Source organism: Thunnus albacares, chromosome 4 (assembly GCF_914725855.1).
Source record: "Thunnus albacares chromosome 4, fThuAlb1.1, whole genome shotgun sequence".
Taxonomy (NCBI): Eukaryota; Metazoa; Chordata; class Actinopteri; order Scombriformes; family Scombridae; genus Thunnus; species Thunnus albacares.
In genome coordinates this window covers 19,693,110-19,712,699 of record NC_058109.1, presented here as the reverse complement: position 1 = coordinate 19,712,699, position 19,590 = coordinate 19,693,110, and the positions used below count along the sequence as shown (strand labels likewise).

The following is a 19,590-nucleotide window of genomic DNA, read 5'->3' as shown; positions in this document are numbered from 1 at the left end:
TGTTTATCCTGGAAGTCAGACAGCTGCACAAACACATTTAAGGACACAGTAGTCTCATTTCTAAATATGGATTCTTGTATTTTATTTCTATACATGCTGACATTCACATACTGTTCAATCAATCTCGACATGACTACTCTCATAATCTCAAACAAAACAAACAGAAAGTGAAGTATCAGAGGCCACCGGGTGGGATGTGACTGTACAGGAAGCAGACAGTTTGAAAAGTGTGTATTTCTGAGAGACTGGACACACACACAGTACAACTAAATGCACCTTTTCCCTGATATGTACACCTGCTCGCAGATAACAAAAAGGTAAGGCACGACATGTTCAGTTCACTCCTTTTCTCATTTAAAAAAAAAAAAAAATTAAAAAAAAAAAGCAGAAAACAAGTTAAACAAAAGGAGTGAGAACATTCGACTGTCAGCGTGTGTGTTTGTGTTTGTGTGTGTGTTTACTGGCACTGGTACAGAGTCATCATAACATCTCTGCTCTGGACCCTCAGCAGGTCTGAATGATCCACATGATCCGTAGTACCACAAGGTTTTCAAAGGTAATCAAGTACATTACTGGAAAATTGTTGAAATCTCTTCATATTGTGTGACTGTGTGTGTGTGCGTGCGTGTGCACTGCTAATGGCTCCGCTGTTGTGTTTCAGAGTTCTGTTCCTGGGATTCACACATGAGGCGACACTGAGCCTTGATCACAGGTTCGGTGCTGCCCAGTTCAGAAACTTCATCGCCAACTCAAATCCTAAGAAGCAAGCCTGAAAAAAAAAAACACACATGCAGAGAAAAAACTGATTAGTTTGTGTATAATAGTGACAGAATGTTATGATTTTAAACATAACTTTTAGCTTTCCAACAGAGCTATATAAAGACATATTGTGTCATTATATTGTACTTATATGCATTTGTACTTCAAATACAAGTACTTATACTTTACAGAGCAACAAACCATATTATGAACTGTTACATGAGAAGTTCAAGGAGGTTTGAGAAGATTTAGTCATTTACATGCTGCGACTCACAGGCAGCAGGTTGGAGTCTCAATGGTTCAGATTTTACAATCTTTCATGTCCAGAAAATAAATCTTGTCATTAGCAGTTCTGCAGCAGTTAAGAGATAAGAGTTTCTTGTGTCCTTTGTAGGATACGATTAGTATAAAAAGATACCAATAATAATTATTATTTTTAAAGAGATTTTGAGGCTGACTAGCAACCTTTATGTGTAAACTTTTAAGGGTTAGCTTTTTTGCTTTAGAAATATTTACTGTCTGGAATTAGACATCATGGATCAGACTGTACTGACGCACAGCGGTGCATGTTTAGCGGGTATCTTTTACCATGTTCACCATCTTAGTTCACATGCTAACATTTGCTAATTTGACCAAAACACAAAGTACGGCTGAGATTGATGGGAATGTTATCAGTTTTACAGTATTTGTTCATAAACCAAAGTATTGGACCAATTAAATTTTTCACCAGATGATGGGGCTAGAGGAAAGTATCGGAGTAAATTTTCATGGCATCCTGGGCCAGTGACATCAGCTTTAAAATGCAGAATGGGGATCAGCCTGATATTATTTTTTATCAATAATAGTTGGACAGATATAAAAAAAATGGAAATTTTGTCTGAAAAAAATAATTAATAAAACATCATTTGTAATAACCCTCTTGGAGAAAAGCCCATCAGTATCGACTGATATGAATACAACATTATTGGATATCATAACGACATAAAAAACACAAACTTCTGCATCTCTACAGCAGCTGTAATACACTGGTGAGGTGAACATTTACTAGTTTGGAAACTGGACACATACAGAAATTGTTCTTGAGAGAAAAATGCATCTTGGTCTTTCAAGATGTTAAAATTACTGTAATCTATGTTTTGGCTTTGGTCTCAGTATTGAACATGTAAACCACATCACTACAGAATATGTTATAGATGTTTTATCGAGTATCTACCTTTTACTGCAGGTATACTAACAAGATTTATTCTCTTCACATCAAATATCAAATCTGAAGGACTGACAGACCTGTGAGGCACAGCACGACAAATTTATGACCAAATCTTCTTCCTCATTTTTGAACTTCTCTCACTGAACACCGCTCTGTGTCGACAACTATGTTAATTTACTGATGAATATGTGAAATGCACTCACTGCATTAGCAGGGAAAGCTCTAAGCATGACAGCAGTGAAGCCCTTATACAGAGAGGCAACACCTTCCTCTCTGATCAGCTCACGCAGAACGTCCCGAAATCCGTTGGGATACTTTCCTTCAGGAGCTGAGTGAGAGATAGATGATTAAAAACTCAGTCACACCAACAAACACAGAAAATATTATGACAAAGACAAAGGTAACTTAGTAAGTTAAAGAAAATGGGAAGTTTTGACACTCTTTCAAGAAGCTTCCTCAATTCTCTTGCCAAATAAGAAGTCCCAATTTTAACTCCACCATTAAATCCAGTTGCCACTGACTCAACCTGGATTAAGGAGAATCTTCATAAACACTAAACTTTTCACAGGCTATTTCAATATCCTTTGTTAAGGTAGTACCTCTTTATTATCACATAGACCAGTATTTGAATTTACAACCAATTCTAAAAACCAAAGCACAGAAAAAACAGCTGTCAAAAGCAGCCGACTTCTGTTGAAATTAATTAAGACATCTCTGAAGCTATAAACATCAACAAACTGGTCATACTTTGAAGGGGAAAAAATATCTCTACAAACTGGATGCAAGTTTCATTTTGAGACCATAAATTTCAATTTAAAAAAACGTTATTTTTCAGACTTGGTAAGACACTCTCACTCAAACTGATATTTTAATCTCAACAAATTGAATTGAGGAATCTAAAAAGCGAACCTGTTTGGAAACGAGACTTGAGTACGTCGGGTGGAATTGCGACCGCCCAGTTAAAGATTCCAGCCATCCCTCCGGCAAACAGGACACTGGGAACGCTGAGTTCGTTATGGCTGCAGGGAAAGAGAACAGGTTCAGCTGCTCAGAGGCCTTTTTTAATGTAACAGACAGTTGTAAACACTGTTGGAGGGGGAAAACAAATATTCACCTCTTTCCTGCTGGTGTGAGGAGGTTCTTCAACCACTCGTAGGACATGAAGTACATCCCACTTGCCGGCACATCTGAGTCACATGACAAAAAAAGAGTCACTTAAACTGCAAAATGTATAAATATAACAGAGTTACACATATTAGATCAATAATGAAACTGGTTTATTTTAACATGATATACATGTGGTTTAACTCAAGACTTAATCACAATTACAAACAGTTTCTACAGAGGTTATCAGATATATACATATCAGATTCCATATCAATTTTCAGTTTCTGTCTGGCAGTTTGCACTTCTGATATTTTTTCAAAGCAACAAGAGAAAAGTAACGAAGCTCCAAAAATCCAAATTACATGTGCAGCAGGAATATGTCAGTAACTTGAGGATTATTTGATATGTCAAAAAGTCATGATAAATTCAGTTATGCGGTTTGTCTAAAACAGACAAACTGCAGCCACAAAGTGCAGCTAAACATCAATGTGAGGGTTAGCGAGGATGCTGCCATGCAACCTACAATTATTACATTACTTCAGAGTTTAAGTCTGTTTTTTATGAAGCTTCCTGCATTTAAGATGTTAAAACTTTAAAAAGGGACGTATCATGCACATTTCCAGGTCTATGTTTGTATTCTGGGGCTCTATTGGAATATCTTTGCATGACTTAAAGTTTAAAAAAAAACCTCATTTATCTTATACTGGCTGTTTACGAAGCCCCTCAGTTCAGCCTCTGTTTGTAACAGGCCGTTTCAGCTCCTGTCTCTTTGAGGCTCCTGTCTCTTTAAGGCCCTCCCTCTTGATAAGCCCACTGTGTTCTGATTGGTCAGCTTCTAGAAGTTGCGTCTTGGGAGACTTAGCAACAACCTCAGCAACAAAGGCTATACAACAGACAGCCGTTTGTGGGCATGTGAGAACGATCTGACTTCACTTTGATGGAGAAGTAGAGATAACTTTGCAAACAGAGCATTCACATCAGGCTGAAGCCCTGGATTTTGACTCACAGGGAGCATTTCTACATATATTCACCTCAAGTTTTGGAACTTTGACCATGTTTAACAAAGACATCCAACATTATAACAGTATATAAATGATATAAAACCACAAAAAGCAAAACATGTCCCCTGTAACAACAGGTTGTGCTCAGGTTTGGGATAAAGAAGCACCTCTCATGAGAGTCAGGGCGGTGCCTTTGTAGATTCCTCTGATCCCAGACTCTTTGTAGAGCTGTTTGACACAGTCCATGGGCCCCGCATACTTCACCTGCCCAGATGATGCCTGGATCTGCAAACACACAGAGGTGCACACACATATTAATTCCCTTTTATTTAACTCCTTTCTATCTCCATTTATTAATTTGTAAATTAATAAAATGTGACTGGAAGAGCACAGGGGACAGTGATTAGATCCTCTGACCTGTAGGAGGCATTTGATGCGCTCTCCAGGAGTCATGATGGCGGTGGTGAACACACCAGACAGCATACCAGCAGCAAAGAGCTGTGGATACCTGGAGGAGGCGAGTGAAAAAAAAGAGGCTGATGCTCGTACAAATAATCATCCACAGAGTGTTTGGAGCAGCCGCTTATGACAGAGCAATCACCTACGTAAGGATATCATGGGGGTGTTTCTGTTGTAGCTTCTTGCCCAGCCCGAATCCAAAGAAACAAACCGCGAACATGGGTGTGACCCCGATGATCGGGGCCGCCATGCCTTTATAGAGTCCTTTTAAACCCTGCAGGGGAAGAAGACAGTGAGGAATCATCAGTATAAGGGAATAAAGACATTTTCTAACATATTTTAGTCAGCAGGCATCCTCACCTCTTGGGCTAAGGTCTTTTTGCAACAATCAATGGTTCCGGCGTACATGGGGGTCTCTCCAGGTTTGGGTTTGGACTGAGTCTGTAAACGCACCTGAGAGAAAAAGAGGAAGTATTGAATTAACACACAAAGAAAGTTCTCAGAGCAAAAGTAACTACTGTATCTCTACTGTACTGTACGTATTTATACAATTACACTAAAAATTAAAGCTGCAAGCAGCGATTATCGGGCCCTCGCACCCTTGCGTACGTCGCCGCGTGCCCTGCCTTTTTGCAAGACCAATAAAATATTTAATTTTTCACCACTTCTGATGTATGTGCAAAGTTTAACAACTTTTTGTGCATGTTTAGGCCCTCAAAAATGCGTTTGTTTTGGAAGAATAATAGAGAAGAAAAATAATCATTCTTTCAGATCCAATAGGGCCTTCGCACCGCTTGGTGCTCGGGCCCTAATTACACTGTTTGGCCAAATGTATGAAACTAGATATCATCTTAGATTTTGGATATTGTAATATCATGATATAGCATAAGTGTTGTCTTTTCCTGGTTTTAAAGGCTTCATTACAGTAAAGTGATGTCATTTTCTGAACTTACCAAACTGTTCTAGCTGCTCTATTATTTGTCTTTACCCTCTTAGTCATTATATCCACATTACTGATAATTAAAATGATTAAAATCTCATTGTGTAAATATTTTGTGAAAGCACCAATATTCATCTCTACAATACTGTTGCAATATCAATATCGAAGTATTTGGTCAAAAATATTTTAATATTTGATTTTGTCCATATCACCCAGCCCTGGTTGACACGTTGTCATATTCACTCCAGTGAGTTTTAGTTTTAGGAGCTACATTTTTTATCAAGTTTGCATTCTTTCCCGTCATGTTTGGGTGCTCACATACATTTGAGTTAAAAGAGTTATTATACTCACATCATGTAGGTGCAAGGCTGTTAAAAAGCAGCATCAATGAAAAAAGTAGCACTGTAGTATATTAAAGGGTACTGAAGCAGTTACTGTGGGTCTAATGGATGACAGTGGAGGTGTGTGATCATACTGCACCCAGGTGAGGTCTCTGCTGTGCAGGAAGCCATAATTGAAGAGTCATATGACAACGTGAATGTGGGTCAAAGGGCTGCAGCAGCCTGAGATTCAGCTCTCTGTATTAAGATTAACATCTACCTATAAATACAATAGTTTGTCTTTGATCTTTAATAAGCTGTCTGACTCAAACCAGGAGCAGCTGTTTTGATTTGTCATCGTTACCGGATACAACTTCCTGTTGTTCCCTATTATGATGCAAAGTAATCGAGCGAAAAGAGAGAGCAGTATTTACTTTAATGGTGTCGAGTGGATGTCCGGCGAAGACGAGGCAGACTCCTCCAAACCCTCCAGCTACGAAGTTCTTCAGCGGACTGATCGGCTGCGGTTGTTTAGACATTTTGACTTTTTCTGCTCTGGAAGAAAAAAGCACAACAAGCAGCTGAATGAATGAAAGTGACGCCGAGAAACCAGGAAAACTAGGAAATAACATCTCACCTGGTCTGCTGCAGCTCTGAGAGGTGTGTTTGTGAGCAGCGGACCTTTCACCCACTTATTGACCCGGACCGCTCTGACTGTGACACAGCTTTACTCTGGTACGTCTCTGTTTGGTGTCCGGGTGGAAATGCTAGTATCAAGTTTTTCAACTTTTGAAACTTGAATAAATATTTACAAAAGAAACAAAATGGTACTGCATATGTTAATATTTATTTTTTTCTTAGTTGTGTTTTTTTATTCTTCAAAATACATGTAAATTCTGTCTGAATGCAAATATTAAATGATGATATACAGTATTTACATATTTTTGTGTGTATCAGTTGTTTATTCATTGGTGTATATTTAGATTTAGAAGGGAAAAAACGAGGGTATAACAGTGTCTTATATAATGCAGAATTTACATCATGTTGATATTACATTCATATATAATTAGAGCTGCAACTAACGATTATTTTCATTATCGATAATCTATCAATTATTTTCTCGATTCATCGATTAGTTGTTTGGTCTAAAAAAATGTCACAAAATGTTGATCACAGTTTCCAAGGTGATGTCCACAAATGCTTTCTTTTGTCCTGACCAACAGTCCACAACCCAAAGATATTCAGTTTTCTATCACAGAAGATTAAACCCAGAAAATATTAATATTTGAGAAGCTGGAATCACAAAATGTGGATATTCTTTTTACATAAAAATGACTAAAACTAATAATCGATTAGCAAAAAATTGGCAATTAATGTTGTTGATCGACAAATCGATTCATCGACTACTCGTTGCAGCTCTATATAGATCTGAAGAAAAAAAAAGAAAAGTATCTGACACCTAGTATTTCTCAAATTATCTTTAACTTTTTATTATTTTCCTCACTAGTGTAGAACCTCATTAAAAAATACATTAAATTTAAAAAGAAAACCGAAAAGGAAAAAAAAGAGTTACAAGAAAAATACACAAACATGCAGAATAGGACAAAAAAAATCAAGTAAAGGGGAAAAAAAGCAAAAAGTAAATTAATAATAAGAGGTTTTAAGGGAAACAGAGTGAGTAAAATACAGGATTATGAGTAAAAAATGTTTTTTATATTAACTTTGAACATGCTGAACACACTTGTTTGCTTCTGACAGTCAAACTTTGTATTTAGTTGCTTTTTTAAATACACAAATTACTGTTTAACTATTTTCCTGGTTAAATCTCACTCCTGTGTGTTGTATTGTGCCCTGAGTGGATAAACAGTTAATGTTCCCACAACTTTGAATTAAAGTTTTTAAGTTCACACACCAGAATATCCAGTCATATAATCAGCCTCTTAATAACCAATCCAACCACTTCCACTGTTAAAATATAGCTTTATTAGTTTTATTATAACACAGTCGTAGCACTTTTGCAGACAATGTTAATCATGGAAAGGAGGGACGTTCACCTCTCTCTCACACACGCTGTAAACAGACACACAAATTAATGAATGAACGAACGTTTGGACACCAAAATAAAAACCGATATCTCTTCTGGATTGTGTCTAACCTTCCCGGAAATATGTTTCCATGCCACAGAGAACAAAAACAGGTCAGTTAAAGTGTAAGACGGGTGAACAACATCAATCACTACACAATGAGGAAAAGTCAAGGAAAGGTATATTTTGCTGTTAAAGTATTAGACCACGAGGAGATAAAATAAATGCCCAGTCTTTCCTCTCACTCCTCTTGATTTTCAGTTGAACCATTAGATCATAACTGTAAATCAACAACACTGACTAATGTATTATCTCAGATAATAACTGCAGAACATCTCTCTCCTCGAGGCAGCCACAGCTCACATCAGCCAAGACTCAGTATATTACAGCAATATCACGAGTTGTTATAAAGCCTTATTGCAGCACAGTTAGTTTGAATGCAGCATACGGACAAAAACTCTTCAGCCAATGACTTGTGATGCTTGAGGAGTTTTGCATATCTAAGTACAGAGAAATCATTTTGAAGTGTTTGAAAAAAAGTCAAAGACAAAAGTACCAGACTGAGAAAACTGAAGACGAAGCCACAGGAGAGACTCTATATGTAGCAGCGAGTTACTCAGCTAACAGCTTAGTAATGATAACACATGAGTCAGAGTGAGCTTTTCTCACTAACAATAGTCACATTCAACTTGTTCTACTCGACCTCAGTTTTTAAGTATGATGGATGTCAGGGTGAATGAAAGAGGAAGTCAGTTTTTATAAAGAAAATAATGCTCTCAGTAACACACAGTAGTTTGGTCCCACTGAAAGGGAAGCACATTAAGTTTTCTCACAACAGTTCAAATCATGGCACTTTCATTTTGTAGCACAACTACAAATTTGCCACCAAACTTTAAATTTGCTCTAAAATCAGTTTGGTTTAAGTTATTTTGGTTAGAATAAGTTTTAGTTGTGGTTTCTGTTGCTTTAATTTCACAGTACTTTGGGCACATACAGTTAGCTAAATGGTTTATTTTAGGTAATTATTGCTAAGAATTCACTGTGAGAACAGTGCCAAAGTTTGGCCTATATTTTGGCTATTTCCTCCTAGTATGACTAAACCTCACAGCTTTTTTTTTTGTGCATTTGTCATATTTTTCCCTTCTTGAAATACACACCAAAGAACCTCCCACTCCTTTGTCATTTTAAAATATAATTTGAGAAGAGAAAAGCTGTAATCTCTGTTAAAATCAACATCACATGCATGCTGAAGCCGTGGAGTCCAAGGAAACACTGGCAAAACTGATTTGCTGGCACAGAATACAGGGCGCCCTGTAAAATGTCAGTTCCTCCTCTTTTCAAGCTTTACTGTACCTCCCTGCAGTAGAAGGGAGCAGACTACAGTGTGTGAGCATGATACTGATATGGTTAGTCTTGTTTCTCACAGATCTGTGGAAACTCCTTGTAGATCTGCTGTACAATTAGCTTATCCATCTGTTTCGCTGTGGCGCTCCCTTCGTCCTCTCCCGGATCGTCCTCCTCCCCGAGGATCCTCTGCAGCGCCCCCTGCAGGTCAGTGAGCCGGTGCTGGTGCTCCAGGTAGTCCGTCGAACGCATTATTGAGTGCATGAGGGAGAGATACTCCATCCGCAGCTTAACACAGGGAAGAGGGAAGAAAGGGAGAGGAGGTTAAAGTCAGGTTGATACAGCAGACATCACTGAAATAGTTTGACATTTTGGGGAAATACAGTTATTGGCTTTCTTGTCAAGAGTTAGATGAGAAGATCAATAGGTCTCTCTTATCTGTCTGTTTAATATGAAGCCAGAGTTTTAAAAAAGTCTCTGGTCCCGGCCAAAAGATGCACAACCACAATGTTGATTTTACACTTTAAACAAACAATATATTACATGTTAATCAGTGAGCTTTAGGGGTGTTGGTAGACAGGTTTTGTTGTCTTCGGACAGAACCAGGCCAGCTGTTTCCCCGTCTTTGTGCTAAGCTAACCGGCTTCTCTCTCCAGCTTCATATTTAGCAGAGAGACAATGTAGTGTTGAAGCTTTTATCTGAACTCTCAGCACAAAAGCAAAAAAAAAAAAGGTGTGTTTCCCAAAATGTCAAACTATTCCTTTAAGGGCTGAGAAGTGCATCCAGGTCTCACCTTGTCCCCAGGTGAAAGGTCCGATATTTGCCGAACGGCGATGTCAATCATCACCATCATGTCAGTGCGGTAGAAGATGTCAGCGGTCTCTCGGCTGGCAAAAACATCCTGCAGAAACTTGAGCACTGAGTGCGGTGCGGGTGGGTTGTGTTTGAACATACAGACGGGGTCGTCTGGAGAGGAGAGGAGAAAAAGAGAATAATGGTGTAAAATAGTAAAAAAGTGAGAGAACTCTGAGAATGGATGTAAAAAAATGTGATATAAAAGTATTTTACCGCCTCTGTTCAGAAGCAGCAGAACTTTCTCCGACAGAATCTTGACATTTTTCTTCTTCAGCTCCTCCATGATCACATTGTTACTGGGTGCTGGGTGACGTAGATATGCAGCACAAAAAACGTATTTATTGTAAAACGATAAACTGTACTCATAGACGTTATAAGGCAGACATTTTGACTTGTCATAGTGAAAAGCACAGGGCCATGGAAATGTAAACCTCAATGAAATGGAGCCATCATTCATGTTGTTAATCACACTCGTACAAACAAATTTGTTCTCAAAATGGATGTATGAGTGAGTTAAGAACATTTGTGGCATTCATCAATTTTCTCTCCTTTTTTTAAGCATCTAACTTCACATCAAAGTATTCCCTCTTTATTTCTGTCACAGCACAGAGCTGCTCTGATGATATTTTTGCTTGATTCATATTTTCTAATTGTTTCTGGTCTCCTACTGTCACACCTAAATTAGGTATGTGTTTGTCTTCTGATTCTTCTGAAAGCAGGACTTGAAGTTGTTTGTTTTTACTCTTTAGGAATTAAACTCGCCCACAGACGGAGCAGAACATGGAGCCTTATATGGCAATTTTAGGGGCGTGGATTATGCTAATGATTCCATCTCACGAATGTGCACCTCCTCATGAACAGGTGCCATTCGTCAGGCTGAGACAAGCGATTCGTGACAAGTCCGGGCAGTTAAGAGAGTTTGTTGAATCCCACGTAGGATTTTCTTATCTTCCTCTTATTGCTTTGTGCAAGAACAAATATAAGAGAAAAATAATAAAACATTCATGCATGAGGCCCAATGTCTACTGAGGCTGCTCTCACCTGTGTGGTGCAGGTTGAAGGCCAGCAGGAGGTTCAGGAAGATGTCAGGCAGCTGCTCTGTGGGATCAGAGGGAAGTCCGTCCTCCACCACACCCAGCAGGAACTGAACAAAGTCAGCATTCAAGTGTTCTGAAAGCAGAAAGGGAGAGAGATTATGTCTTATTTACAGCATGCAGTATCCTTTCGATGCATGCATATATTTTAAAATACGATAATGTGGAAAATGCATTGCCATGAAGCTAAACACAAAGTTGTTTTTAACTGTTTTAGAAGAAGCAGCTGTTTTTGTGGGCATAATTTTATATGAAAAGGAACAGTATACGTATGTTGTACACTGCAGAAATGTTGTTATACAATGGCAGCATCAAACACTGTATAGGCCTGAATATAAGATAATGTATTATTCTAAAGTATTACTACATACTATTACACGTTAACATCAAAAGAGATCCTCTTTGAAAGAGTGTACGGCTGTGACAGCGGCTCCTGCAGAGATTGATGCATTATGGGTTGTTTGTATGTCTTAATGTTGCTCGGCTAGCGAGTGTCTCCAAGTCCATTTATAGTGAGTCTGTCAGCACTAAAAGTTAGCTGATTTTAAACTGCAGGAGTTTCTGAAGGCTCATGTAATGTGTTTTTCTGCCACAGACAAATTCATGACAAATGAAAACAACATCTGAAAACGAGCTGATTCAGCCCGTGCTGTGTAGAAACACAGCACGGGCTGAATCAGCCAAGAATTATTGCTGTCACAGATGATGAGGAGCTCAAAATGACTAACTGAAGGCAAAAAAAAAGGAAACGCTTCCAAGAGTCTGACTGGAGAGAGTGTGAGTGTGTAACTGATAGACAAGATACTCAAATGTGGGATTTATATTCTGCTTTAATTTCACTTTTGTGAGAGAAAAGGCTTAAAAAGGATGAGGACTCTTTTCTCCTTGGATTAATAATATTTCAGGGAAACTATCCCAGCGGGATGAATGTGGAAGTGTGTTGTATCCCCTAAAGGATTTCTTTCCAAACACAGCTGTTGGAAAACGTCTTACAGTCGGGCCAATGCAATAATATCGGCAAGACTTCTCTTACCGTAGTGATGATATGGCACCTGTTCGCCCATTGAGAATATCATAGTAAGTACCAAGGCTGTGTAACACATCTTCTGGTGCTCTGAGGAAAGAAAAAACACAAGTAAAACTGGAGTAATTATGGTTATATTTGACTTGTGGATCACTCGTGAACAATATGGAGAGAAAAAAAAAAAAACAAGAGGAGGAGGTGAAAAGGAGATGTTTTCACCTTGTGTGTCAGTCTGTAAGTCTCTGGCCAGCTCCATGGCGAGGATGGAGTTGAGGAGGGTGGAGATGAGAGCAGCATCCAGGCTGCACATCGCCCCAAACACCTTGAGCAGCAGCAGCCGCAATAACACACGATGCTCCTGTACAGTCACATGATGGCAACAGTGAGCCAACGCCATCCAAATACTATCAGTGTAATGATGCAAGTTCAACATTCAGACTAAAAACCGCAAGAAGCTTTGGATAGAAGAGTATGTACTCAGCATCTTAAACACAGATTGTTTTTTTTTAGTACAGTATCTTAAAAATAACATACTTAGTTATTGATGTCTTACCATCTGATAATATGACACCAGAGAAAGCACATTCTCACAGTGGTTGGCTTTGCACATCCTCTTACACACCTCTGGATCTGCATCAGTCTGAGAAAAGAAAAAACAGCAATGATGTGCAGTAATAACTTCATAACTACGTAAGTGCATTTTCAGCTGTGGTCCCTGGACACACCAGAGGATTATAGAGCCCATTAAGAGCTCATGTGGACATCCCAGCCCTGATTTGAGGTTTGGTTGGGACGAACTGCCAGCAAAGAATATTTGGCAGGCTGAAGAGTTTACAGACTCAGTCTTTAAGCACACTGTTGGATTTGTAAACTCGTCTGAGCTGGTCTGATCCTATCAAACATGTCTAGTATTTAGAGCAGGATCTGGATGGGTCCTGTGGACAGATTATAGATTCAGAGAGGAAACATTTGATAATATATTAAATGATAATTCAGTGATATTAACTTGGAAACTCCCTAATATCTTTCCAGCTCTTTCCAGGCACAACTTTACCCAAATCCTCTTGGGTTTCCTCTTTTTTTTTTTCATTTTAATACATAATGACTCATGTTGGATCACAAGAGTTGTTGTGACCTAATATCAGTGACCTGTGATTTATCAGAAGCGTAACCTCAGTTACCCAGTTTTGTGTTGATGTCCTTTTCTCATCTTGCCTCATCACCCAGTGAGAGCACATTTATGAAATCTGTCTTTATGTGTGTGATACAGTCAATCAGGATGTTACAAGCCTTCTAACACACTGAATCCATCAGAAGACAGACGCCTTGCAGTGCGTTATAGCTCGCTGCATCATACCAGTATCTTCAGCAGCTCCTCCAGATAGCAGGAGATGAGAGCGTGGTCTTCATGGAGCGCCCAGCTCCGCTGCTGGGAGTCGTCCCGGTGACGGACGAGGTCGCTGAAGATCACCTCCAGACGCTGTTCGTCATGACACACCTGCCCCTGCGGCAGCGCTGCACCCAAATCCTACAAAGACAAGAGACATCAGGACCACATGTAGCTCTTTCAAAGCTACAGCTTAACTTACTAAATGCAAATATGTTTTATAAGTGTGTAAAATTCCTTGTCCGTTCATGGAACCACAAGCATTTTAAATTTAATTTAGACTTTTAGGAAGGTGTGTGCTTATAACTGTCACTGACATTGAACATTTTTTACACTGATACAAACATCTTTAAATCTGCATTAATTGATTTTTTGGCCACAACAAGCTGTTGAGAGTGAACCTAAACAGTAACGTTACAAACTGTGAGACAAAAACGATCTGAAAGACACTAAAAAATAGATGAGGTGGCGACCGTCGCTGCTATTGACCCCTTTCATATTACACTTATTAAAAAGATACTGCAGGTTCACATTTTTCCAAGTCTACCTTAAAATACTTACATGCATGTACATTGACATTGTTTGGTCACTCTACTGCTGTCCATACAGGATATATCCCCACAAAATCTACAGTTCCTGTTCTTTGCAAAAATGCTAAAGTCAGACATATTAAGTGGAATTTTGTGCTAAAAACTTAAAAAAGATAAAAAGACAGACTCAAAAAATGTGAACCTATCTTTTAATTGTATCCACTGTTAACATGAAAATATCAATTGAGCAGCTTTAAAAGGACAATACCAGTGTTTTTGAAGTTTGTGCTCCTCTGCTTTGCATCATGGTGTCTGTTTGCAAAGCTTGTTTTCTCTGCTATTCTCTGTCATTCATTTTAAAAGTATTAAAAATACTGTATACAGGCTTGAAAATGATCCGATGCACAACCCTCAATTTTGCTTTGTTTAAGACTTTGTTTTATCATAATTTTGGTGAGCCAATGGTGAGTGTTTCATGTCTACAAGCACACTGAGGAAGCTTCTAACCACCAGTGAAGCCACATGTGTGCCCGGATGTGCCATCTAAATCTCAAGCAATAAATAGTTAATTAACAGTGTTGTGAGCTGATGAGCAGCTGGTCTTGCTGGTGTAAATATACTGTATTTCAGACTGAACGGGATATAACAGACCACCTATTGACTGTACTGTTGTCAGTGTTTTTCTTCTTCTAATGTTTCATGAGTCAGTTTTTCTGGGAAAAGATGGCCCACCCACTTTTGTATTGGCACACACAAAATACAGTTTCTGCTTCTGCCTCTGCTTCTAACTAGACCATGCGGAGTATTTAAAGCTCTTTAAAACACAGATGCAGATGCAAATAAAACTGTTCATCCGTACCTGTTTACATTACACATTACCCACTGTCAACCACCTTATACGCAGAAGAAGAAGCAGAAATGTCTGGCAGGAAACACTCAGGAGTTAATTTTAAGCTTGGTTTGACACTGCAGGTTTCACGTTTAAAAACAGGAAATGAGTGAATTATATTTACTGTCCCCTCTGTTTCAAAAGGACTCTGAGAAATGTCAGCTAAATGCAGACTGAGCTGTAACTCTAAACGACACTGGTATTCTCCTTTAAGCTGGCGAGGGTGCTGAATCCACATGATGTAATGAAAACAAATCTGACCTTGCTCTCCACCAGCGAGAGGAGAACTTGCTCCAAATCAGAGGAGGCTTGAGGTAAGGCGGTCTGCAGATGGCCGACCACCACGCCAACGGCGACCCGTGACAGCCCGTAACTCAAGCCCGTGTTCTTCCGTACCAGCTCGATCAATTCGGCCCCAATAGTCATGGAAACCGGCTCGGAGGTAGTGGGGCTGCCAGGAGGGCTTTCAGCAACAGAGGGGGGGGCAACAGGCCACTCACTCTCCGGCTGGTCCTCTACAGCGAGCTGTAAAGTGGGGGTGGGCTGTGGAGGCTGCGGAGCGGGGCTCTTCTTCGCTGGAGCTGGCTGAGGAGGGGAGTCAGAGGGCAGTATACTTAAGAGCGGTGCAGGGGGCTTCACACGGGATGGCACAGGGGGAGGGGGGGTGCTGGAAACACTCGGCAGACTGACATCAGAGGAGACCAGTGAGTGGGAGGAGCCGGACTCTATAGAGGTGGTGCTGATAGAGAGGGAGGGGCCGGGAGACGGAGGAAGAGAGGACACTCTGGAGGGGACCTCCGGCTCTGCTGAGAGGGACACAGAGAGAGAGAGAGAGAGAGAGAGAGAGAGCTCCAGTTACAGAGAGAAGAGAGAACGGGAATGACATGACTAAGAATAGAGTATGTTTGTGAAGTGTAGAGCTGCAGCAGGTAGCATCAGCAAAACACCGTCTACAGTAACACTGTAATATGGTTGTAAGTAATAAGTCCGTGCTGCTGCTCACTAACCTGGACGCCGGCTGTTTCGCTGTTTCTCGGGGGGAGGAGGGGTGATCGGAGCCGCACGTCGAGGCTGAGGAGGCACCTGCAGGAGAAGGCACAGGCAAGACTGGATTACCAACCGAGCAAAGTGGGCAACTGACCCTCAGAGAAAAGCCCCAAGTCCACTAATTTCAAATTTGTTACAGAAAAGTAAAATATCAACAAAGGCAAGTCCAGCATTATTGCCTTAAAAAATCTGATTTTAAGAGCGGTTAACACTTTAGTTTATATTGTGCTCATATGGTGCATATTCTTACATAAGTTTGCGTTTAATCAAAGTTACCACAAAGTAATTGGCACACAGGATATCCGGGGCAGGAAGTATCATTACAGCATAGAAGTTTCTGGACAAATAATGAAGTTATCATGTACAGCAGTGATTCCCACCCAAAGCTAATTTTAAATAATAGAAACTATGATTTGGTAAATACACATATCTGTGTTTCAGAGGAAAATAAATAGGATTACAATTTGGTGCAAGGCAGATTTTGAATATATTAATTATTCTCACAATAATAAACCACCAGCTACAACAGGCTGACTGCAGAGGATGCACCAACAAACCAACCTCAGTCAGTCGTAACACCTGAACAACACATGCTGGGACTGAGAGAATTCAAATTAGATAGATAGATAAAAGAAAGTTATAATAGACGACATATGTGTGGATCATTTGATGTTGATCACTCACGTATTGTTTGGATAAAATAACTTTGTTCTGGGAAATGTAAAATGTTACAACAAATACGAGGCTATAAAGTCCATATGAGTTGTATGGCACTGTATCTATATAATTTCTCTAAAGAAAAGTGTAATGGGGGGCAACAGATACTTGATTAAAATACTGTTAATAACAATTAAAAAAAAGCTATTACAAGAAACTGGGGGAAAGGAAAGACCACCGGCTGACAACTGTTGAAGAAATCTTCCTAATGGAAAAACTGACACAAATGTTGAGACTGCAAGAAGCTCAAATGGAATAAAAATGGGCAAAATGGGCTTTATATAAGGCTCAAATAGCAACATGGAAATGGAGCTGCAAAAAAACTCATCAACAGGACTGTCTGAAAAAAATAAATTTCCAAAACTGTCTGTTTTTGTTTGGTTTCTTTAAATAGAAAAAAAAAGTAATGGATAACTGGTTTGAATGTGCAGCTTTGAGTGATAATAATAATAATAAAAGCATTGTCTTATATTATCTCTTATATCATAGTAATAATAATTACTAAATACTACAATAGTTCAAATGCAAACTTGACCAAACTGACTGAAAGGAGAACCTGCACTGAAAAACAAGAGTCTAAACACTGAATCGGATCACAATGTCTTGTATAAAAAAAACAACTGCAGCCTTGATTAGTAGTGTTCAGTGGCATCCAGTGTAAAATCCATTTCAATTAACACATTTGGAGAATGACCATTAGTGTGGATGAAAGGGTACTTAGTACTACTGTGTGCTCTGGACTTAATGAGAACCTGGACCGGTGACATACACAGGGGGCTGGTGTTAATCCGGTCATGGAAGCAAGAGTTACAAAAATGAAATTCACTACATTTAGCACAGTTTGGTGGCATATTGTGTGTTTTTGTGTGTGTGTGTGCACTGTGTGACTGTGTAACCTGATAAAACCCCTGCTCTGCTTGCATATTGTCCATGCTTCCTGATATTGGCACGCTTCCCTGTCGTCCGTAGTCTCGGTTAAGGCCATTGGGTGGAGGAGGGGTCTGACTGAGAGATATGTCACTGCTGGAAGATGGGAGGCCTTGTTTATGACCGGAGGAAGAGGAACTCCGTCGTGCAAGAGTCTCCTTTCTGTGATGGATCAGCTTCCTGTAACAGAGAGGGATCGAGGATTCATACGCAACAAAATATGGATTCGCTATCTGACTATTTCAAGTTGTGTGGTTTTTTTTTTAAACACTCACTGTAGAACATCTCGCTGCTCCAGATTGTATTTGCCTCCGTTTTTTAAGGCCACGTTATGGATGCCTTCGATCGCTCTGTCAATAGACTGCAACACCTCATCCTGCTCTGGAGCCTGGCAGACAGAAAGCGGAAAAAAGAAAAAAAAAAAAAAGAAGAGATGAACAAATTAAATATTCATCCACATGGCAGCATGCATAATTATTAAACTTTAAACTAAATTGTGGCTTAGGGACATGCATGACTGGAGGCAGAAAAAAAAAACAAAAACAAAACTAGGACAGTTATCTAACAAAAACAGCCTTTTAAGCAGTGTCGCACGTGCTCAGTGAGGCCTCAGATTCAGCCTCATTAAACCTCCACAGCCAATGTCATTAACAACAGGAGAGAGCATTCCTATCCTGCCAGTGTGTGAGCCTGTTATTTTAGGAAAATACATGCTACGACTAGTTCACTGTAAGTCTGGATCCTTGGAAGAAGGAGTCAGTTCAGTGTGGAGTAAATGTGGGTGTGACTGGAAGCAAAAACCAAAAGCTGTGTAGAAAGGAGCAGCACCTATAAAACAAAGAGGAGAAGGCTGGTTGACAGTGATTATTGATAACAGAATAAAGAAATAGAAATAGGAGCAGATGGTTTTAATTGGAGCAGAAACGATTTACTGTCTTTCTGTCCCATCTTATTCTGTCTCATCCTGTCCTGTCATGTCCCATCCTTTCCTGTCCTATCTCCTCTCTGTCGCAGTGAGCAGCTGCAGTGCAGAAGGCCATGTCCCTCTACATAATGCAACCCTTCCAATAATTTATGGGTTCTTCTGCAAGCATGCATTTTTTCCCCCATTGACAATAATCAGCAGCCAGCTTCAACACGGCCTGCACTGCAGCACATATATACAGTTACACGGGAACTGTCTCTCTCTATCCCATCAATTCAACCCTTACTACGCATTCACTATCTCAGGATGCGACACACAGTCGTCGTATATGTCCACTGAGAGAAAAACAGACAGTCAGCTGGGTCAGAAAGTGCTGTTCACCTGTATTTTTTCGATGTATGAAGCGGGGATGTAGCCGGTTTCCCCCGAGCTGCAGCGGGACCCCAGCCACCAGTGTTTGTTGCTCCTCTCCAGGATTAGGAAGCTTTCTCCGGCCGAGAAGTGCAGCGAGTTGGGCTCCGCGGATCGGAAGGCGTACAGAGAGCGGTACATGCTTCACAAAACACTTTAACACGCCGAAATGACTCGAAACAGATGGACAACCGCTGTCGGAAGATAAGGAGTCTCCGAGTGGAAAGACTTGCTCTGTTGGAGGCGGTTTATAGAGGCTACGAAGGCATGGCCCCGGCGGATCGCTGCTGTCTATTTACAATGTAGCCCGGATCACCTGACCCGAGAGCTGCCAGTGAACGCCGCAGAGGGGCGCTGCTGTTCCCTGAACGCAACACGCCCCCAGACACCTTAATCAAAGGCAGAGCTCTTAATGACCTTTGATCCCTTAAATTAGTGAGATTATCCTCCTTTTTTTACGGTTATAATACTGTTTTAAAGGTCCATTCATTCTTTGTATAATTTCAATATTCATAACTTTAAAAACAATCCATGGTTATTTGTGTTTATATTAATTGTATAT

At 39.9% G+C, this 19,590-nt stretch overlaps 2 protein-coding genes across 4 annotated transcripts; both read right to left on the bottom strand.

Annotated features, from left to right (window-relative positions):
- Nucleotides 1-52: 52 nt before the first annotated feature.
- Nucleotides 53-6,540, bottom strand: slc25a20 (solute carrier family 25 member 20). Of its 2 annotated transcripts, none has more exons than XM_044347972.1 (10): nt 6,431-6,540; nt 6,228-6,348; nt 4,894-4,986; nt 4,680-4,807; nt 4,492-4,582; nt 4,242-4,359; nt 3,081-3,153; nt 2,876-2,985; nt 2,170-2,294; nt 53-769 (listed from the first exon to the last, which is right to left on the bottom strand). In XM_044347972.1, exons 2-10 carry the CDS (start codon nt 6,330-6,332, stop codon nt 707-709), a joined length of 906 nt encoding a protein of 301 aa, XP_044203907.1. In that variant the 5' UTR covers nt 6,333-6,348; nt 6,431-6,540; the 3' UTR covers nt 53-706. The 2 variants fall into 2 exon arrangements, with proteins under 2 accessions (XP_044203907.1, XP_044203908.1); XM_044347973.1 differs by having other exon boundaries at nt 6,228-6,343; nt 6,431-6,523.
- Nucleotides 6,541-7,756: 1,216 nt separating this feature from the next.
- LOC122980167 (NCK-interacting protein with SH3 domain-like) lies at nt 7,757-19,485 on the bottom strand. Of its 2 annotated transcripts, none has more exons than XM_044347927.1 (13): nt 18,999-19,485; nt 17,968-18,080; nt 17,662-17,872; nt 16,009-16,084; nt 15,263-15,807; nt 13,553-13,723; nt 12,749-12,835; nt 12,415-12,553; nt 12,205-12,285; nt 11,119-11,247; nt 10,291-10,380; nt 10,016-10,188; nt 7,757-9,509 (listed from the first exon to the last, which is right to left on the bottom strand). In XM_044347927.1, the coding sequence occupies exons 1-13, from the start codon at nt 19,167-19,169 to the stop codon at nt 9,285-9,287; spliced, it is 2,211 nt and encodes a 736-aa protein (XP_044203862.1). In that variant the 5' UTR covers nt 19,170-19,485; the 3' UTR covers nt 7,757-9,284. The 2 variants fall into 2 exon arrangements, with proteins under 2 accessions (XP_044203862.1, XP_044203863.1); XM_044347928.1 differs by having other exon boundaries at nt 15,263-15,804; nt 18,999-19,483.
- Between the last annotated feature and the right edge of the window lie 105 nt (nt 19,486-19,590).

Bases quoted from the DNA above. Each gene is read 5' to 3' on its own strand.
- slc25a20 (XM_044347972.1), bottom strand. From the start codon at position 6,332: ATGTCTAAACAACCGCAGCCGATCAGTCCGCTGAAGAACTTCGTAGCT. The intron at 4,987-6,227 runs GTAAATACTGCT...TTTTTCTCTCAG, and splicing joins ATCCACTCGACACCATTAAA to GTGCGTTTACAGACTCAGTC. The intron at 2,295-2,875 runs GTTCGCTTTTTA...TCTCTCACTCAG, and splicing joins CAAGTCTCGTTTCCAAACAG to CTCCTGAAGGAAAGTATCCC.
- LOC122980167 (XM_044347927.1), bottom strand. From the start codon at position 19,169: ATGTACCGCTCTCTGTACGCCTTCCGATCCGCGGAGCCCAACTCGCTG. The intron at 15,808-16,008 runs GTTAGTGAGCAG...TGTCCCTCTCAG, and splicing joins GCGAAACAGCCGGCGTCCAG to CAGAGCCGGAGGTCCCCTCC. The intron at 13,724-15,262 runs GTCAGATTTGTT...TTGTCTTTGTAG, and splicing joins TCTCGCTGGTGGAGAGCAAG to GATTTGGGTGCAGCGCTGCC.